Here is a 22,088-nt window from a genome sequence, read left to right as displayed (position 1 = left end):
GTTTGAGTTTTGAAGGTTCTTTTCATATTCTAGATACAAGTCCTTGACAGAAATGCCTTGCAAATATTTTGTTCCAGGCTGTGGCCTGTCTTTTCATTTACCTCACAGGGTCCTTCCTAGAGTATACATTTTAAATTTTGACTAAAGTAACTGGCTACTGTAACAAACTACCACCAATTTGGTGGCTTAAAAAACCCAGAAATTTATTCTCTCATAGTCTGGAGACCAGAAGTCTAAAATCAAAGCGTCAATTACCTCCTCTGAAGGCTCTAGGCGAGAATCTTCCTTGCCTCTTCCAGCTTCTGGTGGCTCTCAGTGTTTATTGGGTTGTGGCTGCAAAGCTCCAATCTCAGACTCTCTTCTGCCTCTACCACTTGTCTTTCTTATGCGTCTCTTAAAAGGACACTTAATGACTAGATTTGAACCCACTTAAATAATCCAGTATGATCTCATTCTAGGTCCTCCATTCTAGGTACCTGCAAAGACCCTTTTTCCAAATAAGGTCACATTCAAGGTTCCAGGGATTTGAAGAACGTGTCTTTTGGAGGTCATCATTCAACACACTGCAGAGGGGAAACCACTGGACTACACCAGGTGGGAACGGAGGTGCAGCATCCTGGGTCCTGGTGACACTGGGGATCAGGGAAGGGCAGTGAAGTGAAGAGTGACCCACACTTCTTTGTACTAGTTGGCTAAGTCTTGTAGTTGCCAAGCGGAAGACACGGGACCCCAACTGACACTAACCCAGGAGAGATATACTACCTTCTTTTGCTGGGAGGAAGATGGAAAATCAGCTCCCTGCTTGGTCAGCCTAAACTACCTGGCAGGGGAGTCATAGTGCTACTTCTCAACTCTGTCAAAGCACCACCAGCTGCTTCTGTGGGGTGGAAATAAGCTGGTTGTAAGATCATCTCTCTGCTTTGCCCTAATGAAATCAAAGAGGGAGTGGGCGCCGTTTTTAGGTTGATGTTTGGCTGCTGTAGATCTTGTTCCATTGGGCCACCCTTTTGTTCATAGCTACTCCTACAGCTATGAGGAACAGGCTTTTTCTTGAAGCTTTTGTTGTCATTCCTGCCTGGTGGTGGTTCCGGATTGCTGTCTGGAATATATGGAAGGCAATAAGGAGACCCTGACAATGACTGCTATGCCATTCCTCAAGTCCTAAGGTCCTTAAGCAGTTTGCCTTCTTCTTTTTATATAAGCTTTAATCTTCCTATGCTAACATGCAGAGTCTTTTGGTTTTAAGAGGAAGGATTGGGGTCACCTGAGTGGCTCAGTCGTTAGACGGCTGCCTTCGGCTCAGGTCCTAATCCCAGAGTCCTCGGATTGAGCCCTGCATTGGGCTCCTTGCTCGATGGGAGGCCTACTTCTCCCTCTCCCACTCCCCCTGCTTGTGTTCCTTCTCTCACTGCGTCTCTCTCTGTCAAATAAATAAATAAACATCTTTAAAAAAAAAAAAAAAAAGAGGAAGGATTTGGGAAGAATGGGTTACTACATCTTGGCCAGAACAAGAAATTGATTCATGACTCACTCAATTTTAAATTTTAGATATCATTCTTCATACATTCTATTGGAATTCTTTTCAAGTGTTATGTTCATGTCTCCTACAATGATCAATTTAAGCAGTAAGCAAAGAAAAAACAATTTAAAATATATCTTAATTTTTAATTAGTGCTGACTTCTGTGTATGTTTTCTTACTGATCTTTTTGCAGAGCATTTTCCAGGGGAAAAAAGGCAATAGATAAAAGGACATTAAGAAAACTTGTTATGGGGGCGCCTAGGTGGCTCAGTGGGTTAAGTCCCTACCTTCAGCTCAGGTCATTATCTCAGGGTCCTGGGATAGAGCCCTGCATCAGGCTCTCTGCTCAGCAGGGAGCTTGCTTCCCCCTCTCACTCTGCCTGCCTCTCTGCCTACTTGTGATCTCTCTCTCTCTCTCTTTGTCAAATAAAGAAATAAAATCTTTAAAAAAAATAAAGAACACTTGTTATGAACATCATTCTTACATGAGATTAAAAACTGTATTTAATGCTGTTCTCTTGTACAACTATGAGTTCTTATTTCCACAAAGTACCTTCTGTAATTTGGACAAGGATACTGTTTAGAATAGTTTAACAGGATTTATGCGTACTGACTTGGAAGTAAACTGCAATAACTGCCACACGTGCTTTTCTATGGCCTCACTTCTTCTTTAGGAATGATGCATGACCGCTATGATGGTATCCACGTCCTACTGGAGATCTGAGTGCCTTTATTCCATCCTTTGCATTGAGGATGAAGCTTACTAAGTTGGAAGGCATGGTTGCTTCAATTATTGATGGGGACAATTTTCCTCTCATTTCTGTCTGGATAAACATCACTAGTTTGGAATGCGCTGGGTTCCTGTAAACAAAGGAAGAGTTACAAAAAGAGATTTTTAGATTTATCTAATGAATTTACAACTTGATAGAAAGCAGGATTCTTGTCTCATTCACCATGGAGTCCCTCCAAAGTGCTTATGATAGGACAGTTACTGAAGGAAGGGAGGAAGGAAGGATACAAAAAAGGGCAGAGTGATTTGCACTCATAGACATTTTACATAAAACTACTTAGTCAGGTTATACGTTAGAGTCTTCAGTCACCTTTTCCTTTTTGTCATTTTGTTAACTTCTTCAAATTACAAAATTAATGTATGCTTAAAAAAATGTAAATACAGAATTTTCATAATTATTCTGTTCCCCAGAGCTAGTCACTATTTATACTTTTAACTGTGTTTTTTTAGATTGTCTCTGTATATACAAAGATAGCATACATGTATATGCATACCTACCCCAGATATTTTTGTTTTTACAAAAATGAGATAATATATTTCTGCAACTAGTTTTATTTTCCCTCTTACTAGGATATCATGCACTTCTTTCTGTTAATACATACGTATCTGTTTGTTTTTTATGACTGCATATAGTATTTCATTCTCTATGTAATCAGTCCTTTATTGATTATCATTTGGGTTTTTTCTTTACTTTTTGCCACTATAAATAAAGCTGAAATAAAACATCTTTGTAATGTATCTATTTTCACTTTACAAATACATGGAATTTCTAGGTCAAAGGTTTTGTGCATTTAACATTTTGAAATATTCTTTCCAAATGACATTAGGAAGACTGTAGTACTTTATATTCTAACCCAGTAATCTTCAAACTGGAGTATGTGAAGACTTTCCAAAGGGTACAAGAGGATGAATAACATTTAAAGGAATAAATTTTCAAATCTCTAACTTCCATATGTACCTCTTCCCTAAACTGATCTGAGACCATCTCTGATGGAAATGTAGGCTTTTCCTTTCCCAGTAGCCTGTTCATATCATCCTTCTGTTGCTTTACAGAACAAAGGTACTGTCATCTTCCTTGAATAGTACCAAATGATACTATGGTGTTTTACTCTGACATATAAAAAAGTGAATGACAGAAAGTGAAGGACTAATGATTGGGTAACAAATCCTTATCAAGTCATGTCAATTCTTTGTTTTCAATAAAATTTAAGGATCTAACTTGGTTGTCAGCTGAGAGGTCATTAAAAATATTTTTTGATTAGAGGTATATATATACTTTATGGTATATAACACAAAAGAATTCAAGGCATTTAATGAAAGTCCTGGAATTATACTCTTTTCATTTTAACCCACTTATTTATGCAAACAAATTTTCTCACTGCTTACATTCATAAAAATGTGACGTAGGAATAGACAATAGTAAGTGCTAGCTCATTTTTTTGTTTGTTTTGTTTGTTTTTATTTTTTCAATGTTCCAAGATTCATTGTTTTTGTACCACACCAAGCTATCTTATTAGTACTACCAATACACAATTAAATGAACTGTAATTGTTAGAAGCATGGACTCTGGAAACAGTTTGCATTGGTCTGAAGCTGAGCTTTGCTATTACCTATGTTTAACCTCAAGAAAATTACTTAATCTCTCTGGACTTCCATTTTTTTTTCTGCAAAATGGAGATAGTAGTACTACCTACTTCATGAGGTTATTGGGAGGACCAAATGAATCAATATATGTAAATTGTTTATAAAGTTCCTGGTACAATGTAAATGCTATCTAAGTTTTGCTAATAATAAAAGGTGTGTTTTCCATAACTTTGCTTTTATACTTAATAGTCACATCACATTTGGTAATATATTTTTTATTTTGATCATGTAATAATAATTTAATCTAGTACACACATATATTTTGTAACATTAAGATACTTAAGGTCACAGGAAATAAAATGGATTTTTAAAATTAAACATTATTTTCAAAGAAAAATGACAGGGTGATTAATAAAAGAATACAAGAACTCAAATAATAATATACATTCTATTAGGATGAAATTATATGAGGAAAAAAGAAAAAATGTGGGAATAAGGAGAAATCAATGATGTAAATTTCTGACTGAGGTTGTATGTATTTTGAAATTGATAGTTATTGTAGGTTTCTAGTTATTATGGTATTTAGAGTTTATTGGGTATGCTTACAAGAATGACAGAACACTTTTTTTTTAGATTGTCAATATTTAGAGTGTTGAAAATTGCACCCTCATAATTTAATCCTATGAAAAATTTTAATATCAACTTAAAAATGTGCAAGGCAGAGTACAGTTTTACAAAATTCTTTTGCAGGGATATGAAGATCACTCCTCCAGCAAACCATGTGTCCATTTTCCTATACCCTTGTCTATGGAGAGTGTAGACTATTTTTACAGCACCTCAGGTGGCTAGATTGAGAATATTCACTAGCTGTGGAAAAGGTCTTAAATCTCTATTTGAGTTTGCTAGGGCTTTACATGCTTCAAAAACCTTTCCAGTATTTACTAAACAGTACCTTTACTACTGATAATAAGTTCTATAAGTTTACTACATAACTTGCTTACAAATGTTGGCTGCCCAAAATATTGTGCTGCATGGAAAAAGAAGGTACAAGAGAATCACTTTTGTCAGTACCTTTCTCTGAGACCACGGATGAGACTGTATCTTTTCCTCTAACAGCATGCTAGGCAGAGCTCCCACCTTTGATGGGATATCCACATCAGAGCTTTTGCCCCATGTTTTTGCAGTGGAAAGGGAAAGTTGACAAGATGCAAGAAGGGGACTTAGCCTGTGAAACACACATCAGAATGTGTAGCTTTCCAACTACAGTCCCTGCCAACCACTGATTTATCCAACTGACCTGAAGCAGTAATCCTTCCCTTGTTTTGTTTTCTCCTGCTGTGAAGAATAAAGTCTTGACCATAGATTCAAAATTGACAGGTGGGTGAAAAGACCACCAATGTCACCATCTGCATCAATGATCCTGTCCATTAATGTACGTAATTGTGAATTTCTTTCAGTTCTCTTATTTGTAGAGAAAACATTAAGGAATACAGTCTAAAATGTAGTTTGATTTTGACTTTCTTTACATTTTTTTTTCCCACCAAATGAGAGGTTCATATCTGGCCAATATAAAATTTTATATGATTTTAATGTGCCAATAGCTATTATTTGTATAAAATCATTTAGCAACAACTAAAACTTAAGGAATGTATTGAATTAATGTACATACATTTACAAAATATATGTACTTTATGTTACCATTTATCCCTAGGCTGGTCACCTATGGGCAGTGACTCCTCTGATTTCTCTAGCTCTTTCCAAATTTACCTATTGTAAGTATTTGTAGGCAGTCAACTGGAAAGAATTCATTTAAGGTAAAGCATTCATTGCTGATAAATGTGAGTGTATTATGATTTTAGGGATATGTATTTTTTTGGGGGGGCCATTTTTTTAAATTTTAAATTTTATTTTTTTATTTTTATAAACATATATTTTTATCCCCAGGGGTACAGGTCTGTGAATCGCCAGGTTTACACACTTCACAGCACTCACCATAGCACATACCAGCCCCAATGTCCATAACCCCACCAACCTTCTCCCAACCCCCCTCCCCCCAGCAACCCTCTGTTTTTTGTGAGATTAAGAGTCACTTATGGTTTGTCTCCCTCCCAATCCCATCTTGTTTCATTTGTATTTTTAATTTACAAAAGTCCTTAATAATTCACAGAAGTAACTCAAACGGAGAAATAAAATTCATCAGGTTAAGGGGGTGAGGGGATAGAGAGAATGTGTATGTGTGACTAGTTGCAGAGACCTCAAGTCATACTTTATAGGGAATTATCCATTCTGGTGATGAAAATACTTATAAAAATTATTTTTTAAATTGCATTTAGGGGCAATTTTTTTTCCTGACAGAATATGCTGGCACACACTTCTACCAATGAGTTAGAAATAATAAATTGAGCTAAAAAACTTGTTAAAATAAAATAAATAAATGTAAGTAACACTTACTCTTGCAGAGGAGAACATATATAGCCGCAAGCATGGTTAAAACCACGGACATAACTTGAAGATGGAGGATATGCTGGAAAATCCACACTGTTAGCTACATGATTAAAAAAAATTAAAATGAAGCCTATTTCACAAAAATTCTATTTCAAGTAGCATATTTAAAAAGATAGATGATATAGCATTTAATTTTAGTTGTTATCAGTACTGATATTAGTTTTATACATATATACCTACATGTTTGTAATATGCTTGTATACAGACCAAAATTGAGAAAATGCCAGTATGAGCACTACTGTCCTCTCAAATTTTCTCATGCTATTATCTCTAAAGATACTGTTACCTTTTACATACAAGAAAAAGTATTAAAAGTATCATTTAGTCACTCTCTGAGATTTGAAGCAAAAGAAGAAATCACAAAGGAGAAGACTATTTCATTAAGATAGTGGGTTTATAGATACTTTTTTTGGTTAATCATTATTATTATTTTTTAAAGACTAGATTCTTTTTAATCTACTGATTTATAATTTAAGTTTTTATTTGAATTGCAGTTGGTTAACATACAGTGGAATATTAGTTTCAGGTGTACAATATATGTGATTCAACATTTATGTACAACATGTTAATCATCTTCTAAATAAAATATTTGACATGGTTATTTTGTCTATCAATAAAGATAGTTTAAATGCTCTTTTCTGCTGGAGCACCTGATGGTTAAGCATCCAGTTCAGGTCATGATCTTAGGGTCTTGGGACCGAGCTCTGGGACAGGCTCCAAATCCAGCATGAAGTCTGCTTGGGATTTTCTCTCCCCCCCCACCCCCGAACTCTCTCTGTAACATAAATAAATACATCTTTAAAAAAAAAAAAAAAAACTTCTTTCCTGCCAATTCCCTGTAGCTAATTCAAAGTATAATTAAAAATGAGTACAGCTTGTTTTAGGAATTACGCAGCATAACTATATTGTATGTGAATGTAAAAGGGAGGTGATTTGCTTATGATTGTTTATGATAATGACATACACTCTAAAACTATTTTTTTTAAAAATGTATTTATTTTTTGGGCGCCTGGGTGGCTCAGTAGGTTAAGCCTCTGCCTTTGGGTCAGGTCATGATCCCAGAGTCCTGGGATCGAGTCCCACATTAGGCTCACTGCTCAGGAGGGGGCCTGCTTCCCTCTCTCTCTCTGCCTGCCTCTCTGCCTGCCTATTTGTGATCTCTCTCTGTCAAATAAATAAATAAAATCTTTTAAAAAATATATACATATATTTGTTTTTTCTGTGCAACTGAATCCTGCTTTTGTTGGAGAAGATGGATTTTTCTATATGATTTTAACATAAGCAATCAATTCTCTGGGAAATGCAATGTTAAACACTAGCTTAGGAATAGCTTAAGAGATGAATGTGGCTGAATGCATTTTCCACATTTATGACGTATTTATCATCTTAACAGAGCCTACTGTGTTGGCATAGGGGTGCTGCCAGAGGTGATTTTAACGTATTTTTTTCTTTGTTTAAAATATGGAGATTGTCCTTGTTTTTCTTTAAAACTTTTTGTTGTTGTTGTTATATTCCACAAACAAGTATGGGTCTTTTGTGAGGCATGTGGTATGATAGCACAGATTTTGGAAAGTCAGAAGACTTGAGATTTAATTCTGGTTCAGGTGCTCATTAGCTATGTAACTTAATTTCTGTGACCTTTAGTTTCATAATTGGTGAAATAATGCACACAAAATATTTAGCTCAAAGCAAGCTGCATAGTAAGTTATACAACAACAAATGGAAGAACATTAAGAAGAAAACTCAGTATTCATCAAAAATTCGTTTAAAGAAAATTGCTCAAAGCAGATTGGTACTGATCACTGAGTCATTGAGTACTACCACTATTTGTTTATTTTAATTTCCATAATTCTTTCTTACCTTCTCTTTGAAACTAAAAATGAGATTGAAATGGTCTGCTTCAAAATACGGAAAATAACAGATCTACAATTCAGACATAGTATTTTGTGCTGTAGACGGTGAATAAAATTTATGTGCTCTCAGGTAAGAAGGAGACAGCTCAATGACAACTGTGAAACTACAAGACACACCTACAGAGAAGCGCTGAATCTCAGGCCTTACTGGCGCGCTGCCACAGAACTGTGTTTGAGTGAGCGCTGTTAGCAGAATGATGACGCAGTCTGGACTCTGAAACTTAGAGTCTCAGAGACAGAGCAGAGCAACTGAAACCTTGCTGGAAAATAATAATTAACAGCATTTAACTGTCCTATCCCCAAGAAGTTTACACTAGAGAAGGCTATTCAGATAGGAATGGTGACATTTAACTGAAATCTGAACAAATTAGCTCTAGGCTAATTTAGCTCTAGGCTAAAGCTGAAGAAATTAGCTCCAGGCTAAGAAAGTAGCTCTAAGCTACTGTCCTACCAAGTCCCTTCACCAGGAGTTACTGCATTTCTCTGAGTCCAAAGAACATTGTGGTATGAACTGGTACGTTTTAAGTGAATAAAGCAAGTTTAAGAAATGATTACACATTTGCATTTTACCTAGTGATACATTTTTGGGAGGGCAAAGGATATTATCAAAATCTCTAATTTCTAAAAGAAACATAAGCACATTTATGTAAAGACGCGTCTAATGAAAATTTCTTCAGGAATTTTATCACTTACTGGATACGCCCATTCTATACAATTCAAATATAACATAATATATCCAAAGATTAACTTTGTGTCTTAGTAGATTTTAAACATATGCTGTGAGATTTTTGCCTGCAAGTATCTGTCTATACCCAGTGTAGCATGGTAAAAGCTACAAAAAAACCAAGCAAGAGATGCCATAATTATTGACTGATGTAAATGGCACCTCCAGCATTGGGTAAAATGTCAAGATTCTTTGTATTATACATATGTTTATTGGTCTCACTAAGTAAATAAAGAAGTAAAAACTGAAAACACAGTATTTTCCAAACTGTGGGTTAAGGGAAAACACATTTATTAATGTCTCATACTAATTCTAAATGTGGGCAAAATGTTTCAACTTACAACTGATAATATCCATATTCCCTTCGTAGCGCTTGAAGTACACTAAGTCGATAAAGTCCCGGGGGGAAATTGAGCCCATGGCAAAACTCTGTGTAATGGTATGACATATGATTGTGTCCTGGAACAAATTAAACCATAAAGATTCCAACAGTTATTTGATATTTATTCTTTGTATCGCTTCCCAAAGAATTTCACTGCATACGGTTAGCTACTATTCAGAAAAAGCAGGGCTTTGAAGCTATAAGAACTTATCATCAAATCAGCTTGCATTTTCTGTGTTAGAGGAACATTAGATCTATTATTATAAGTGCAAGGTAAAAAAAGCAGAAATAAACAAGTGGGACTACATCAAACTAAAATGCTCTGCATAGCAAAGGAAACCATAAATAAAATGAAAAGGCAATGTACAGAATGGGAGAAATATGATTTGCAAATCATATATCTAGTCAGGAATTAAGTACAGAAAATTTAGAATGGAATCTTGTCATCTACTCTAAATTTTTAGATGAAGAAATCAAAGACTAAGAGATTAAATCATGCAAAACTAGAGGTAAGTACAGAACTAGAACCTTGTTCCTGATTCCCAGGACAGTACTATTTCTACCAGTCCACACTGGCTACATAATATATTCTGAAAAATACATTGGTGGAGCACCGTGGTGCCTCAGATCCTACCTCTCTGCCCGCACCCAGTCTTGACCTCCCCACGTGGCTCCTAGAGGTGTGCCATGGACTTGTTAGTAATAAACTTCTCATTTCGATTTCTCTTGTGGTCTTTTGTTGAAACGTGGCTCACCATCTGAGCCTCTGCTCAACATCTGGGAACCTCTGCTCCATTTAACAAATGCCAATTTAACAAAGTTGGAACAGTCCTCCTCTCCCAGGCTGTGACGAAAGATTAATGCACTGCTATTGATCGGATTTGTCCAGTGTTGGATGACATGTGTTTGATCACCCCCATAGCCCTAGAGCAGGAATCCTTCCCTCACCAATGTGGGTGAATCAATCAGTTAAAACACATGCCTGGAGACTCATACTATCATATTCATAGGAAGGTAAAGTATTTCTTACAGTGTAATGCTACTTAGAGATACGTAGCATATTGGAAACGGCACAGAATTTAGAATCTGGAGATCAAGTGTTAAGCCATGATTCTACTACGTCCTGGCTGTGATGACCTTGGGCAAATCACGTAATTTCTCTGAATCTGTTGCCAGGTTTTTCTGATGCCAAATCTAGTATTCTTTCCATTATTAAAGCTGACTTGCAGCAATAGTAGAAATAAATGAAGTATGAATTGAACTGTACAGTCAGTCATGAAAGAAACAGTCTGTTTGAATTTTAATTTCTGATGGACTATGTTTTACAAACTGAATGTTTAAATCCCAAGAGGGTAGTGGAAAGGTGTTTTTTTGTGGATAAGAACTTCAGGATCCTCCTACAAAATGAAACATTTACTTTCCTTGGCTTTTCTACAACCTCTCTCTACTCCCAAGCTTTAAAATAAATTTAATAAAAGGAGGCAAAGGTAACCTACAGAATTTTTTTTTTTTAATTTGTCAGAGAGAGAGAGAGGGAGAGAGAGTGAGCGAGCGAGCACAGGCAGACAGAGTGGCAGACAGAGGCAGAGGGAGAAGCAGGCTCCCTGCCGAGCAAGGAGCCCGATGTGGGACTCCATCCCAGGACACTGGGATTATGACCCCAGCCGAAGGCAGCCTCCCAACCAACTGAGCCACCCAGCCATCCCCAGAATTTTTTTTTTAAAGATTTTATTTATTCATTTGAGACAGAGAGATACAAAGAGAGATAGAGCAGGAGCAGTGGGGAGAAGCAGAGGGAGAAGCAGACTTCCTGCTGAGCAGGGAACCCAACGTAGGGCTCCATCCCAGGACTTGAAGAACATGACCTGAGCCGAAGACAGATGCTTAACCATCAGAGCTACCCAGATGCCCTCACCTACAGGATCTAAGTAAATGATAAGGTGATGGCAGATATGTGAGACATTTGTTTTGATGTGTGGAATGTGGCTTGGAGACACAAAGGACCAAAGACCTGGAATTTCACAAATGCAATTGTTTGTGAAAATCCTAAAAGTTTGCTTTATGACTCAATTTTTCAAAAGAGTTTATTGAGGGGCACCTGTGTGGCTCAGTTGGTTAAGCATCTGCCTTTGGCTCAGGTGATGATCTCAGGTTCCTGGGATTAAGCCCCACACTGGGCTCCTTGCTTGGCAGGGAGTCTGCTTCTCCCTCTCCCTTTACCCTTTCCCACTGCTTGTGCTCCCTCCCTCTGTCTCAAATAAATAAATACAACCTTTTTAAAAAATCAGCTTATTGAGGTATAATGTACATACCACAAAGAACAGCAGTCTTAATAAATAAGAGGTCTATAGTGTGCTGCCCTAATTTTCTCTTAAACTCAGTCTTTTCTCTCACCTCTATGACTTAAACTTTCTACTCTAATTACCTGTATTTTTTTGTTTGTTTTTATTCTTCCTCTTCAACTATTTAATTGAGATAAAGTATTTGAGATAAAGCATTGCTGAAACTACAATCATATTACTTTATTCCATACTGTATCCTTACTCTTGAGAAAAGTTACATGCTGTTTGCTCTTAAGTCCCTACAGTATGTGTCTGCATTATTCCTGTTATCTAATGTATTAAATTAAGATAAATCTACTGACTTCCCATCAACAAGGATAGGAAAATCAACAATGTTTTTCCACCTAATGGAGGAGATGAATACATAAAGTTCAAACCCATCAAGACCAAAGACACACATCTGCAAAAGCCAGCTAGATTCAGGACGTGCTAAGCCTTTACAACAGAATCAAGCTAATTAGAATTAAACTTTTAACTAATAAAGAGGGAAGTTTTAAGACTTTTATAAAGCTTTCAATGCGAGCCTATATAATATGAAGGGTCTACATCACACTGATGTAGACATCAGTGTCTACACCATACAGGTTTGATATGCTCAAATCACCAGTAAAACTAAACATATACTGATATAGTAAAAATCCACTATCGGACAACAAATTACCGAATCAATCCTGTGTACCATATTGTACACTTTCAATGATTTATCCCATGTAACTCTGTTTTCAGGTTTATAGAGGAAATCAGACAGTTTAGCTGTTGATTCTGGAATTATTCCTTCGACACGATATCTGCAGTTAACAAAATAGAGAAAATCAAAATTAAACCAGCTTTGTCTTAAGCTCAAAATATAATGTTATCATAGTATACAGGAGGCTAATTTCTCTGCTTTCAGCAGGGAGCCTGCTTCCTCCTCTCTCTCTGTCTGCCTCTCTGCCTGCTTGTGATCTCTGTCTGTCAAATAAATAAATAAAATTTAAAAAAAAATAAAATTATGGGCGCCTGGGTGGCTCAGTGGGTTAAAGCCTCTGCCTTCAGCTCAGGTCATGATCTCAGGGTCTTGGGATCGAGCCCCGCAGCATCGGGCTCTCTGCTCAGCAGGGAACCTGCTTCCTCCCACCCCTTGTCTGCCTCTCTGCCTACTTGTGATCTCTTTCTGCCAAATAAATAAATAAAATCTTAAAAAAAAAAAAAAAAGGCTAATGTAGCAAACAGGAAAGGACACTTGAAAGTAGTATCAGCAATTCAAAACACTAATATTCAATTGGAAGTAGCCAGGTTTATTTAAATAATCACTGTAATAATTAATATAAATTATTTCAAAATATATTTTTCTACAAATCTTGTTTATACTGTTTATAGTTGTCTTTTTAGAGGGGGCTACTTTCTTTTAGGATTTTTCTAAAATCTTTTTCATAAATATTTGCCTGCTGTATTTTATCATAAGCCAAAGTAACTGATGAGAAGTTTGTGTGGTTACACATTATCTTGTAGCCCCAATTCTTAATTTAAGGATGTAATGTGTCTAAAGCAGTAGTCAGCAAATTTTTCAGGCCAGATGGTAAATAATTCAGACTTTGCAGGCCACATGATCTGTGTTGCAACTATTCAGCTTTTTTAGGGTGGCAGTGAAGCAGCAGAGACAATATAGAGTGAATGGGCATGTCTGTGTTACAACTGAACCTTGGTCATAGACAGTGACTTTTGAATTTCATTCATTTTTAAGATGTCAGGACTTGGACAAGTCCATCACTCAAATTAGATATGGTTATCCATCAATGGAATTAAGGCAATGTGAGAAAACTGGATTAAAACTCACTATTTAGCAGAAGGTTGTTGAATAAAAATGAAGTCTGAATGATACTGGCTGTCCTTTTCTCCCTGTTAATGATTCTTTTCAAACTGAGAGGATAGGTTTAAGTAAAATCAAAATTTTTAAACCTCTAAAATGTTAAAAGTCCTGGGGGAAATGAGACAAAACTAAATACTATTATTAGTCTAAATAATTGTCATATTTGTAAATGAAAACTGAAACTTTGTTTTTATGATTTGGCAAACAAAGAATTCATTTGACTATCTCTTTGTATGTTAATTTCTCTTTAAATCTCAGTTAGTCCTTAATTTTCTTTATGAGATAGCCTCAAATTTCCTTTTTTTTAAAGATTTTATTTATTTATTTGTCAGAGAGAGAGAAAGAGCACAACAAGCAGGGGAACAGCATGCAGAGAAAGAAGCAAGCTCCCTGATGAGCACGGAGCCTGATGTGGGACTCGATCCCAGGACTGTGGGATCATGACCTGAGCTGGAGTCAGCTGAGTAACCACTGAGCTACCCAGGCGCCCCTCAAATTTCCTTACTGTGTAATGTTTCCTTTCTTCAGATCTATAAAGCTTTTAGGAGTTTATTATTAAGCTCTGAGTAAGATGTGAGAAAACAACCTGAAAAATTATCAGGTCCTGTGAAAAAGAAGTCAAATATAATACAGTTAAAATTTAAGTACAAAACTATGAAGGGATTTGTATATATTACCATGGATTTTTTTATTAATCTGCTCTCTCTTTAATTATACTATAAACTTTGAAGATAAAAAGTTTTGAACCTTTTTGTATTTTTTTTTACCTTTTTATATTTCTAACTAATATATACAGATCTTCCTTGACTTACAATGAGGTTACACTGAGATAAACCATTTTAAGTTGAAAGTTTCTTAAGTCAAAAACACATTTACTACACCTAACCAACATCATAGCTTAGCTCACTTGTGGTAATCTAACACAAAGCCTGTATTATAAAAAAGTGTTGACTATCTCATGTGATTTAGGGAAGGGTCCCTAACATATATGTAAGTTTATCAGCATTTGAGGATTTGAGATTTTTCATATCTACTGTTTAGGACAGGTTTCGGCAACCTATGGTCTATGGGTCAAATCTAGACTACTTCCTGTTTTTGTAATTAGTTTTACTGAAACACAGCTATACTTACTCATTAATGTATTGTTTGTCTACTAATGTTAGTGCCTTTGTGCTATAAGGCACAAAAATGTATTTATGCATTGTGCTGCTATGCTATAATGGCAGAGCTAAGTAGTTGCAACAGAGACCAGAGCAGCTGCAAAGCCTAAAATATTTACTTACTCTCTACCCCTGGTTTATGCCGTCTACTCAATGGCTGATTTGTTTATTTTCCAGTCATTCATAAAGGTTAGAAAAGTATAAGTTACAGGTATTACATGACTATAAGGCAGAAATTATTTTGCTTTTTGGAAGATTATAAAACATAGTTAAAGTTGTGTCTTGGGCAGAGGATAGGCTTCTACTCAAAAATTACCTTTTCTTAATTCACTAATTGGAGGTATATTAGAGTTTGTGGCTTTTAAAAATATGTAAATATCAAGCCTCTTTGAAAAGACAAAACATTTATGTGTATTGAGTACTTGAGTCTAATCGCTTCTCGGCCTTTTGGCTAAGATCAAGTGGAATACTTGAGTCTATCACTCAATGAACAATTCAGTATCTACTGGGTTCAAGGCTCTTCTGAGATATCAATTTTGTCATACTTGAATCTAAGAACTATATTCTTATATATATTGATCATTAAGATGAACAGCTCATTAGATATTTTATTATGATCTATAATAAAGCTCTGTTCTCATTATACCATGAAGTGACTTCAGGTCAAATTAAAAATATTTTAACTATTTTCTCTTGTCTTTTACAGTTTCCAAAAAACTTTAGCTGGTATATGGAATAACTGATAGATTGGTATACATTAAGTTACACTTTTTACAGACCATAGATTTCACGAAGCTTTCAGGCTGCAGCGGAAACCTTTAAATGTGTGGATTTGTATCAACATACTAATTTTAATGTCTCCAAGGCACTTTATAGTCTTTTGTGATTTTTGTGAATGAATGACAAGAAAGTAAGAAGGAGGATGAGGGAGGAGGAAAAATAATGTAAAGTGTCTATTTTGGCACACTAGAATTGTAAATTTGGGGAAGCGCCTGTAAGATGATAAAATAGTCACAGGTTTTTAGTGATCATATTTTTGTCATATCCTATGTGATTATTAGGGTTGTAGGTGGGAGTTCCAGAGTAGCTGTGTAAAGATTTTAGTAAACCCTCCTCCTTAGTGAAAAAACTGATGAAAATTAAAGAAACAACTCTTTAAATTCTCTAGAAAATGACCTAAGGGCATGTAGGAAATGGAGAAACAATTATTCAAGAAAATCTACTAAATCTAGGTAGGAAAAGACTGTAGCATTTGAGCCACAATCGGCTTCTAGCCAACACCTCCTCACCTCTGGAAGCCAAGGAGGACCTCCCTCTCCCACTAACTCCCAGTCTAGGGCTATGGTTTCATCCTAGGAGAGGCAGGATACTGATATCTCTCATTCTCGCACTCCTTATCTCAAGCTATTATACTCTATGCCCAGAAGGCACTGCTGAGAAGACTGGAGCTTCCTTATCCCTACCCAGAGTTTACTGATAGGGTGAGGGCTCTGTCCAAGGCAGTCAATACAGGGGCCTATTTCCCCTTCCCCCCACAAGAGGGGCAAGCTGAAGCCATGGTACCACTTCTCCCCAAAGCCACCCTCACGTCCCCTTTCTGCTCATGGATGGAGGTGTCACTCAGCTCCAGCAGTAGTGCATAGGTTCTGCTCAGGGGCAAAGGCAAGACAAAATGAGCTGGCAGCATCTCAGCTGTGCTGAGATGGAGAAAATGGATTTCATTTGGAATAAAATGTGGAGAAATTAAAAAAAAAAAAAATTTGTTAGTGAACAATCAGAAGAATTACGTGGAACTAATGCAAAAGCCCACGAAGTCCAGAAGTAGGGAGAGATACAATTAGATGAACAACATGAGGTCACATTCATCTCTGGCAGGGGGGTTGGGGTGTGGAAGGGCTGTGCATATGCAGCAGACTGCTCTCACTCAGAGCAAGAGGAGTGGATATCTTCTGTTGCACCTATTCAAGATATCAGAATGGAGGTATGAGGATGCTTTTACTCAGAGCCATCAGAGCAGACACATTAGGCTGCCCCTATTAGAGTCATTAAAATGGATGTACTAGGATACCCCTACTCAGAGAAATCAGAGAGCCAGGCTGGGTCTACCTAAAGAAGAGGGGATGTACTTAGCAGCCCCTACTCAGAACAATCAGAATGGAGGTACTAGGATGCCCCGGTTAGGAGTTATCAGATTGTATGTCCCAAACTGTCCCATACAGAGCAATCAGGACGTACTGGGATGTCTCTAATTAAAAGAATCGGAAGGGTGTTATACTAGGTTGCCCCTCTCTGAGCAATCAGACTGGATGTACTAGGCTGCTTCTCTGCAGAATAATCAGAGTGTATACACTAGGATGTCCTTACTCAGAGCATTCTTATTGGATGTACCAGGCTGCCACGACTATGGAGTAATCAGAGTGAATGTAAAAGACTGCCCACTCAGAATAATTATACTGGATGTACCAGACTGCTCCTATTTAGGAATAATCATACCAGATGTTCTAGGCTGCCCCTGCTCAGAAACAATCAGAGTGAATGTACTAGGCTATTTTAGAAGCATTCAATGCAAGATATGGGTTGGTGACTTACAAGCATTTTCCAAGCTGAATACAGATTAATCAACAAAGAGCTGAAGTCTTACTGGCTTAAGAGACTGAAATATAATCTCTGACACATAAAAATTCTGACCATTTTAAAATAAAATCATACTCCTTGCCGCTGTTCTGGAAGACTATCTATATGCCCATGACTGTTCCTTCTGAGGAGTGACTAGCTACAGAACTTCAAGCTAGCTGTCCCTGGCTAAGTGCAGGACAAAATCATAAAACTGCTGAATTGTGAAAGCAGGCTATAAGCCACACACAGATCCACCTGTAAAGGGTAAAATTTATCAGTTCGGGGGTCTGAAGCACAACTTGCGATCAGTAAACAGCTTATGCTGACCCTCCTATAGGGTAAAAGATAAAAACAAGGAAAAAAGTGATTCCGATAACATATGATCTATTTGCATTAATGTGATATCATGAGCTGTGAATGAACAACTCTTAAGAATAAGATTAAAGGGCACCTGGGTGGCTCAGTGGGTTAAGCCTCTGCCTTCAGCTCAGGTCATTATCTCAGGGTCCTGGGATGAGTCCCGCATCAGGCTCTCTGCTCAGCAGGGAGCCTGCTTCCCCCTCTCTCTCTGTTTGCCTCTCTGCCTACTTGTGATCTCTCTCTCTCTCTGTCAAATAAATAAATAAAATCTTAAAAAAAAAAGAATAAGATTAAAAATGTCAGCACAATTTCTCTCAGTGTAATTATATTTGAAATAACATTATCCTCAAAAATATCCTTAAAAGCAGCTTTCAGAAAACAATACATAGATCAGCCAAAGAAGTAAATTGGGATAAACTTTACTTAAAGGTGAAATGTTTGAAGGGCCACAAAATACTCCTATGATCAAGAAAATACCAATCTGCTTTTATAGTAATTATTTCTTGAGTTAGACATTTTCTACCTAATGAATTATTCACTTGACTTTTTTTTTCCTGATTGTCTTCAAGTTTGAAAATGATTAGTTGGTATATAATTGCTCTAATGTATTAATATCATATTTCAACCCAGTGACTTTATAATTAATTTCTATTTCCTGATCACTATCAAGCAACGTTATATCTAATGAAGTAGCACTGAGTTCTAGATATATCAATGCCACCAAATTCAAAATGGCTATAAAAGGGAAATTGTACTTACAGATTTCCATGGAATTTTTTAGAAGCCTTGCTGGAAACAGTTATCTTTTTCTCAAAGGGGAATAAAAATCCAGAAATAAATTAGCTGTCAGATACGGAAAAAAAAGAAAAATAAAAACAAACAAAAAGTAAAAATACATTTTTTTGATTCATTAAAGAAAGTATTTTTAGAAGTCTTCATGAATCGCTTCTCATTAAAAAATAAACTCTTGAAACATATTTAACTTGTTTTCTTACTGAAGTCTTAACCACTTTCCAGCCTGATGTGTCTTGACTGTAGTCTAAAACTTCTTGAGCAGTTTCTTGGGCAAGTGCCTTATAGTCCATCTACCTGCAAAGTTGTAAAAAGAGACAACTGGTAAGAATATAGCCATACAAAACAATTTTAAAATGTTGTATTACATTTTAGCACTATTTTTATAATATCTGTTACATTGTAATGAACAATACTTATTTTTATTAAGTTTTTACTTAATAATTGCTAAGTGTATGAATGAATTGCTTCTTCCCTAATCATAATCTTTCAAATGAGAAAATGTGGTATAGTACAAAGAGTAGGTTTTGGACTCAAGAAGACCAAGCTCAAGTCCTGTCTCTGCCACTAATTATGAACCACATTACTTGATATTTCCATTTTTCCATTTTCTGGGACAATAACTAACTGTAAAATTAATGTGAGGATTAAATGAGATAATGCATTTAAATGTCCTATCCCAATACCTGGCACATAATAGTTATTCAAGAAATCATTGATATTTCCAACAGCTTCATCATGCTTCTTTTCTCTTATAAAGCATCATAATCTGTTAATCATGTGTTCTTCAGAATTAGTCTTTTAAAAGTGAGGGCAATGGCACTACATGATCTGACGTTTGGCTTCCACTCCAAAGGCAACTCGTCTTCTCTTCCACCTCAGCTCCAGTCATATTGACCTGGCTGTTCCTCAGACACAACCAAGCATCTTCCTACCTCAGGATCTTTGTACTTGCTGTTCCCTCTGCCTGTAACATTCTTCCCAAATATGACAGATTCCTCTTCATTGGTATGTTTGTTTAAATGTCTCCTCTTCAGACAAGATCAAGTTCAAATCAATTCAATATGAACATATTTACAAAACTCTTTACTAGTGATTAGGTAGGTGTGGCAAAACAGTTGAGTAAGATACTATTTCTGTTCTGAATGAGTTCAGAAAACTGGAGTCTCATTGGTCCTTTGGTTCATTATCTAGTTTTCAGTTAGGGGAAGCTGGCTTGGATGGTGGAAGGAATGTGACAACACACAGCTGGATTCAAATCCTAACTTGGCCACTCACCACCAGCTATATTATTTTGAATAAATTACTTAACCTTTGAACTTCAATTTTTACATGTATAGATTGGGGATAGTAATACCTACCTCATGGGGTCATTATAAGGATTAAGTGAGTTAATATATGCAAAAGTGATTGAAACAGTGTGGGACTCCTTGATAACCAGAAACATTAGTTTCTTTTCTTGAAATGACACATTTAAATCCAACTTTTAAAAAACTCTCCAGGGGCACCTGGGTGGCTCAGTGGGTTAAGCCTCTGCCTTCAGCTCAGGTCATGATCTCAGGGTCCTGGGATAGAGCCCCGCATCAGTCTCTCTGCTCAGCAGGGAGCCTGAGTCCCCCCACCTCTCTGCCCACTTGTGATCTCTGTCAAATAAATAAATAAAATCTTAAAAAATAAATAAATAAAATAAAAATAAAAAACTCTCCAAAGAGCTGCCTCAATAAACCTTTAAGTTCAATTACCAAAACAGTGTCTTAATTAACTCTCACTTAAAGCTCTAGGTTGGATCATAAATCTACTTTCTCTTGTTCTCCAGCAAGGCATAACACCTACTTGACATCAGTATTTGAAAAGCTTTTGTAAACCATTACAACTCCTTTTTCCTAGTAAGACTTTAGGTTTCTTTACCTTTCCTAATAGATCTAGTCCAGAATTTTAATAATTATTGGGACTCTTCTCCAAATCCTTGTGGAGATCTCCATATCTCTTAACCTGTGAAGGAGAAGGAACAAAGTACAATTATTTTGATCCATGAATTAGGTCAATATATTTGATCACTTCCTTTACATTTTCTCAGTGTCTTTTATTTTTACTTTATACCCTCATTAGGAAACATTTGCTATATATGTCCACGATGAAAGAAAAAGATAGTAAGAGAAATGTTAATAATAGTGTTTATGAAAAGAACCTTTAAGAAATTATCTTAAAGGGGCGCCTGGGTGGCTCAGTGGGTTAAGCCGCTGCCTTCGGCTCAGGTCATGATCTCAGGGTCCTGGGATCGAGTCCCACATCGGGCTCTCTGCTCAGCGGGGAGCCTGCTTCCCTTCCTCTCTCTCTGCCTGCCTCTCTGCCTGCTTGTGATCTCTATCTGTCAAATAAACAAATAAAATCTTTAAAAAAAAAAAAAAAGAAAAAAAGAAATTATCTTAAAGAAGGACAGGTTAAAAAGACATTCAGGTGGAATGTAAATAAAGATGTCTAACTTTTTAAGCTCATGCCAGTAACAGTCCGGGCTAGTCCCTGACTTGTGCTTTTCCCAGCACATATAACACAGTTCTTTATTTTCAATCTTGATATTGAGTGATCTAGAAAAGGCATCAATTATTGGCACATAGCACTAGACTATAAGCTCCTGCAGGGCCTTCTACTCATTTTCAAATCACTAGCACTTACTTGCACAATAAATGTGTTTAATTGAACCCCTTAACTGAATATTATAGCTTGTGGACTTTTTCATTGGCTAAGAAAAAAAAGAAAAGTTAAGTTTAGTGGGCTAGAGAGGGTGAGAAGAGAACAAAGAGCAAGACTACAGTTGCATTACCTGGTGATGTAACGTCGGATGAACTGGAACATATTCAGGTGGAGTAATGGTCAAGGATATCTTCACCCATAGGGTCAGTGGAAAATAAACATAAACCAATATTGAGACAGCATCTTTTTTTGATACACCACTTGGTTGAAACTGGATTCTTCGCACCTCATATCCTGTCCCAGCCTCGTAGACAAGATTCACACATGTTGTTACTGGGTCTTTACATCTGTTTGTATAATCTCCCTTTTTCTGGGCTGCCTGACTGGGTCCCCAAATCCGTGCTGGGTCACTGCCATTCTTCCCTGGGAATCAAGGTCCCCAAGGAATTTGTTAAATCCCATCCCTGGCCAAACTCCCTCCTCCAATCCCGCATAGGCTGAGTGTGAGGGACTGGCTGCAAGCCCAGGAGCGCCGGGCTCAGGAACGGGATGTGGGAGGCAACTGAGGAAGGGGGTGAGGAAGTGGTCTGGGGAGCTACCCCTCCAACCCCAGCTGGAGATGGTGTCTTATCCTGGGAGGGGGTGCTCCGAAACCCGGAAGGCTGAGGTCAAAATGGCAGCCGCCAGAGCCCTTCAGTCTCCTTCCGCACCTCATCCCCTTACTCCCGGGGAGCGCGCGGAGGGACGCTCAGCCTGTCGTCAGCGCTGAGTGGCCCTGAAGAGAGGTGACGGAGGTGGGGAGCGCGTGCGGGGGAGCGACAGGGATGCAGTCCGGAGACCCCCCCCACCCGCACCCCCAT

The 22,088-nt window shown here is 37.1% G+C and overlaps 1 protein-coding gene across 5 annotated transcripts in view; it reads right to left on the bottom strand.

Annotated features, from left to right (window-relative positions):
* Nucleotides 1-22,088, bottom strand: part of STARD6 (StAR related lipid transfer domain containing 6) — a 36,519-nt gene that overhangs the window by 13,716 nt on the left and 715 nt on the right. For 2 of the 5 annotated variants that reach the window (XM_032882471.1, XM_032882470.1), the window contains exons 2-9: nucleotides 21,359-21,651; nucleotides 20,446-20,529; nucleotides 18,741-18,834; nucleotides 18,505-18,554; nucleotides 12,422-12,548; nucleotides 9,378-9,495; nucleotides 6,346-6,439; nucleotides 2,006-2,381 (exon numbers count right to left, since the gene is read on the bottom strand). In XM_032882471.1, the coding sequence (XP_032738362.1) occupies nucleotides 2,180-2,381; nucleotides 6,346-6,439; nucleotides 9,378-9,495; nucleotides 12,422-12,548; nucleotides 18,505-18,554; nucleotides 18,741-18,830 (681 nt within the window). In that variant the 5' untranslated portion in view covers nucleotides 18,831-18,834; nucleotides 20,446-20,529; nucleotides 21,359-21,651 and the 3' untranslated portion in view covers nucleotides 2,006-2,179. Of the gene's footprint in view, nucleotides 1-2,005; nucleotides 2,382-6,345; nucleotides 6,440-9,377; nucleotides 9,496-12,421; nucleotides 12,549-18,504; nucleotides 18,555-18,740; nucleotides 18,835-20,445; nucleotides 20,530-21,358; nucleotides 21,889-21,938; nucleotides 22,033-22,088 lie in introns of those variants that run through there. The other 3 variants (XM_032882469.1, XM_032882468.1, XM_032882472.1) reach the window with 3 other exon arrangements.

The sequence above is a fragment of the Lontra canadensis genome, unplaced genomic scaffold (genome assembly GCF_010015895.1).
Source record: "Lontra canadensis isolate GAN:19392208 unplaced genomic scaffold, GSC_riverotter_1.0 scaffold82, whole genome shotgun sequence".
Classification (NCBI taxonomy): Eukaryota; Metazoa; Chordata; class Mammalia; order Carnivora; family Mustelidae; genus Lontra; species Lontra canadensis.
Note: the sequence above shows the minus strand (reverse complement) of the source record. Positions and strands in the feature narration are given on the sequence as shown.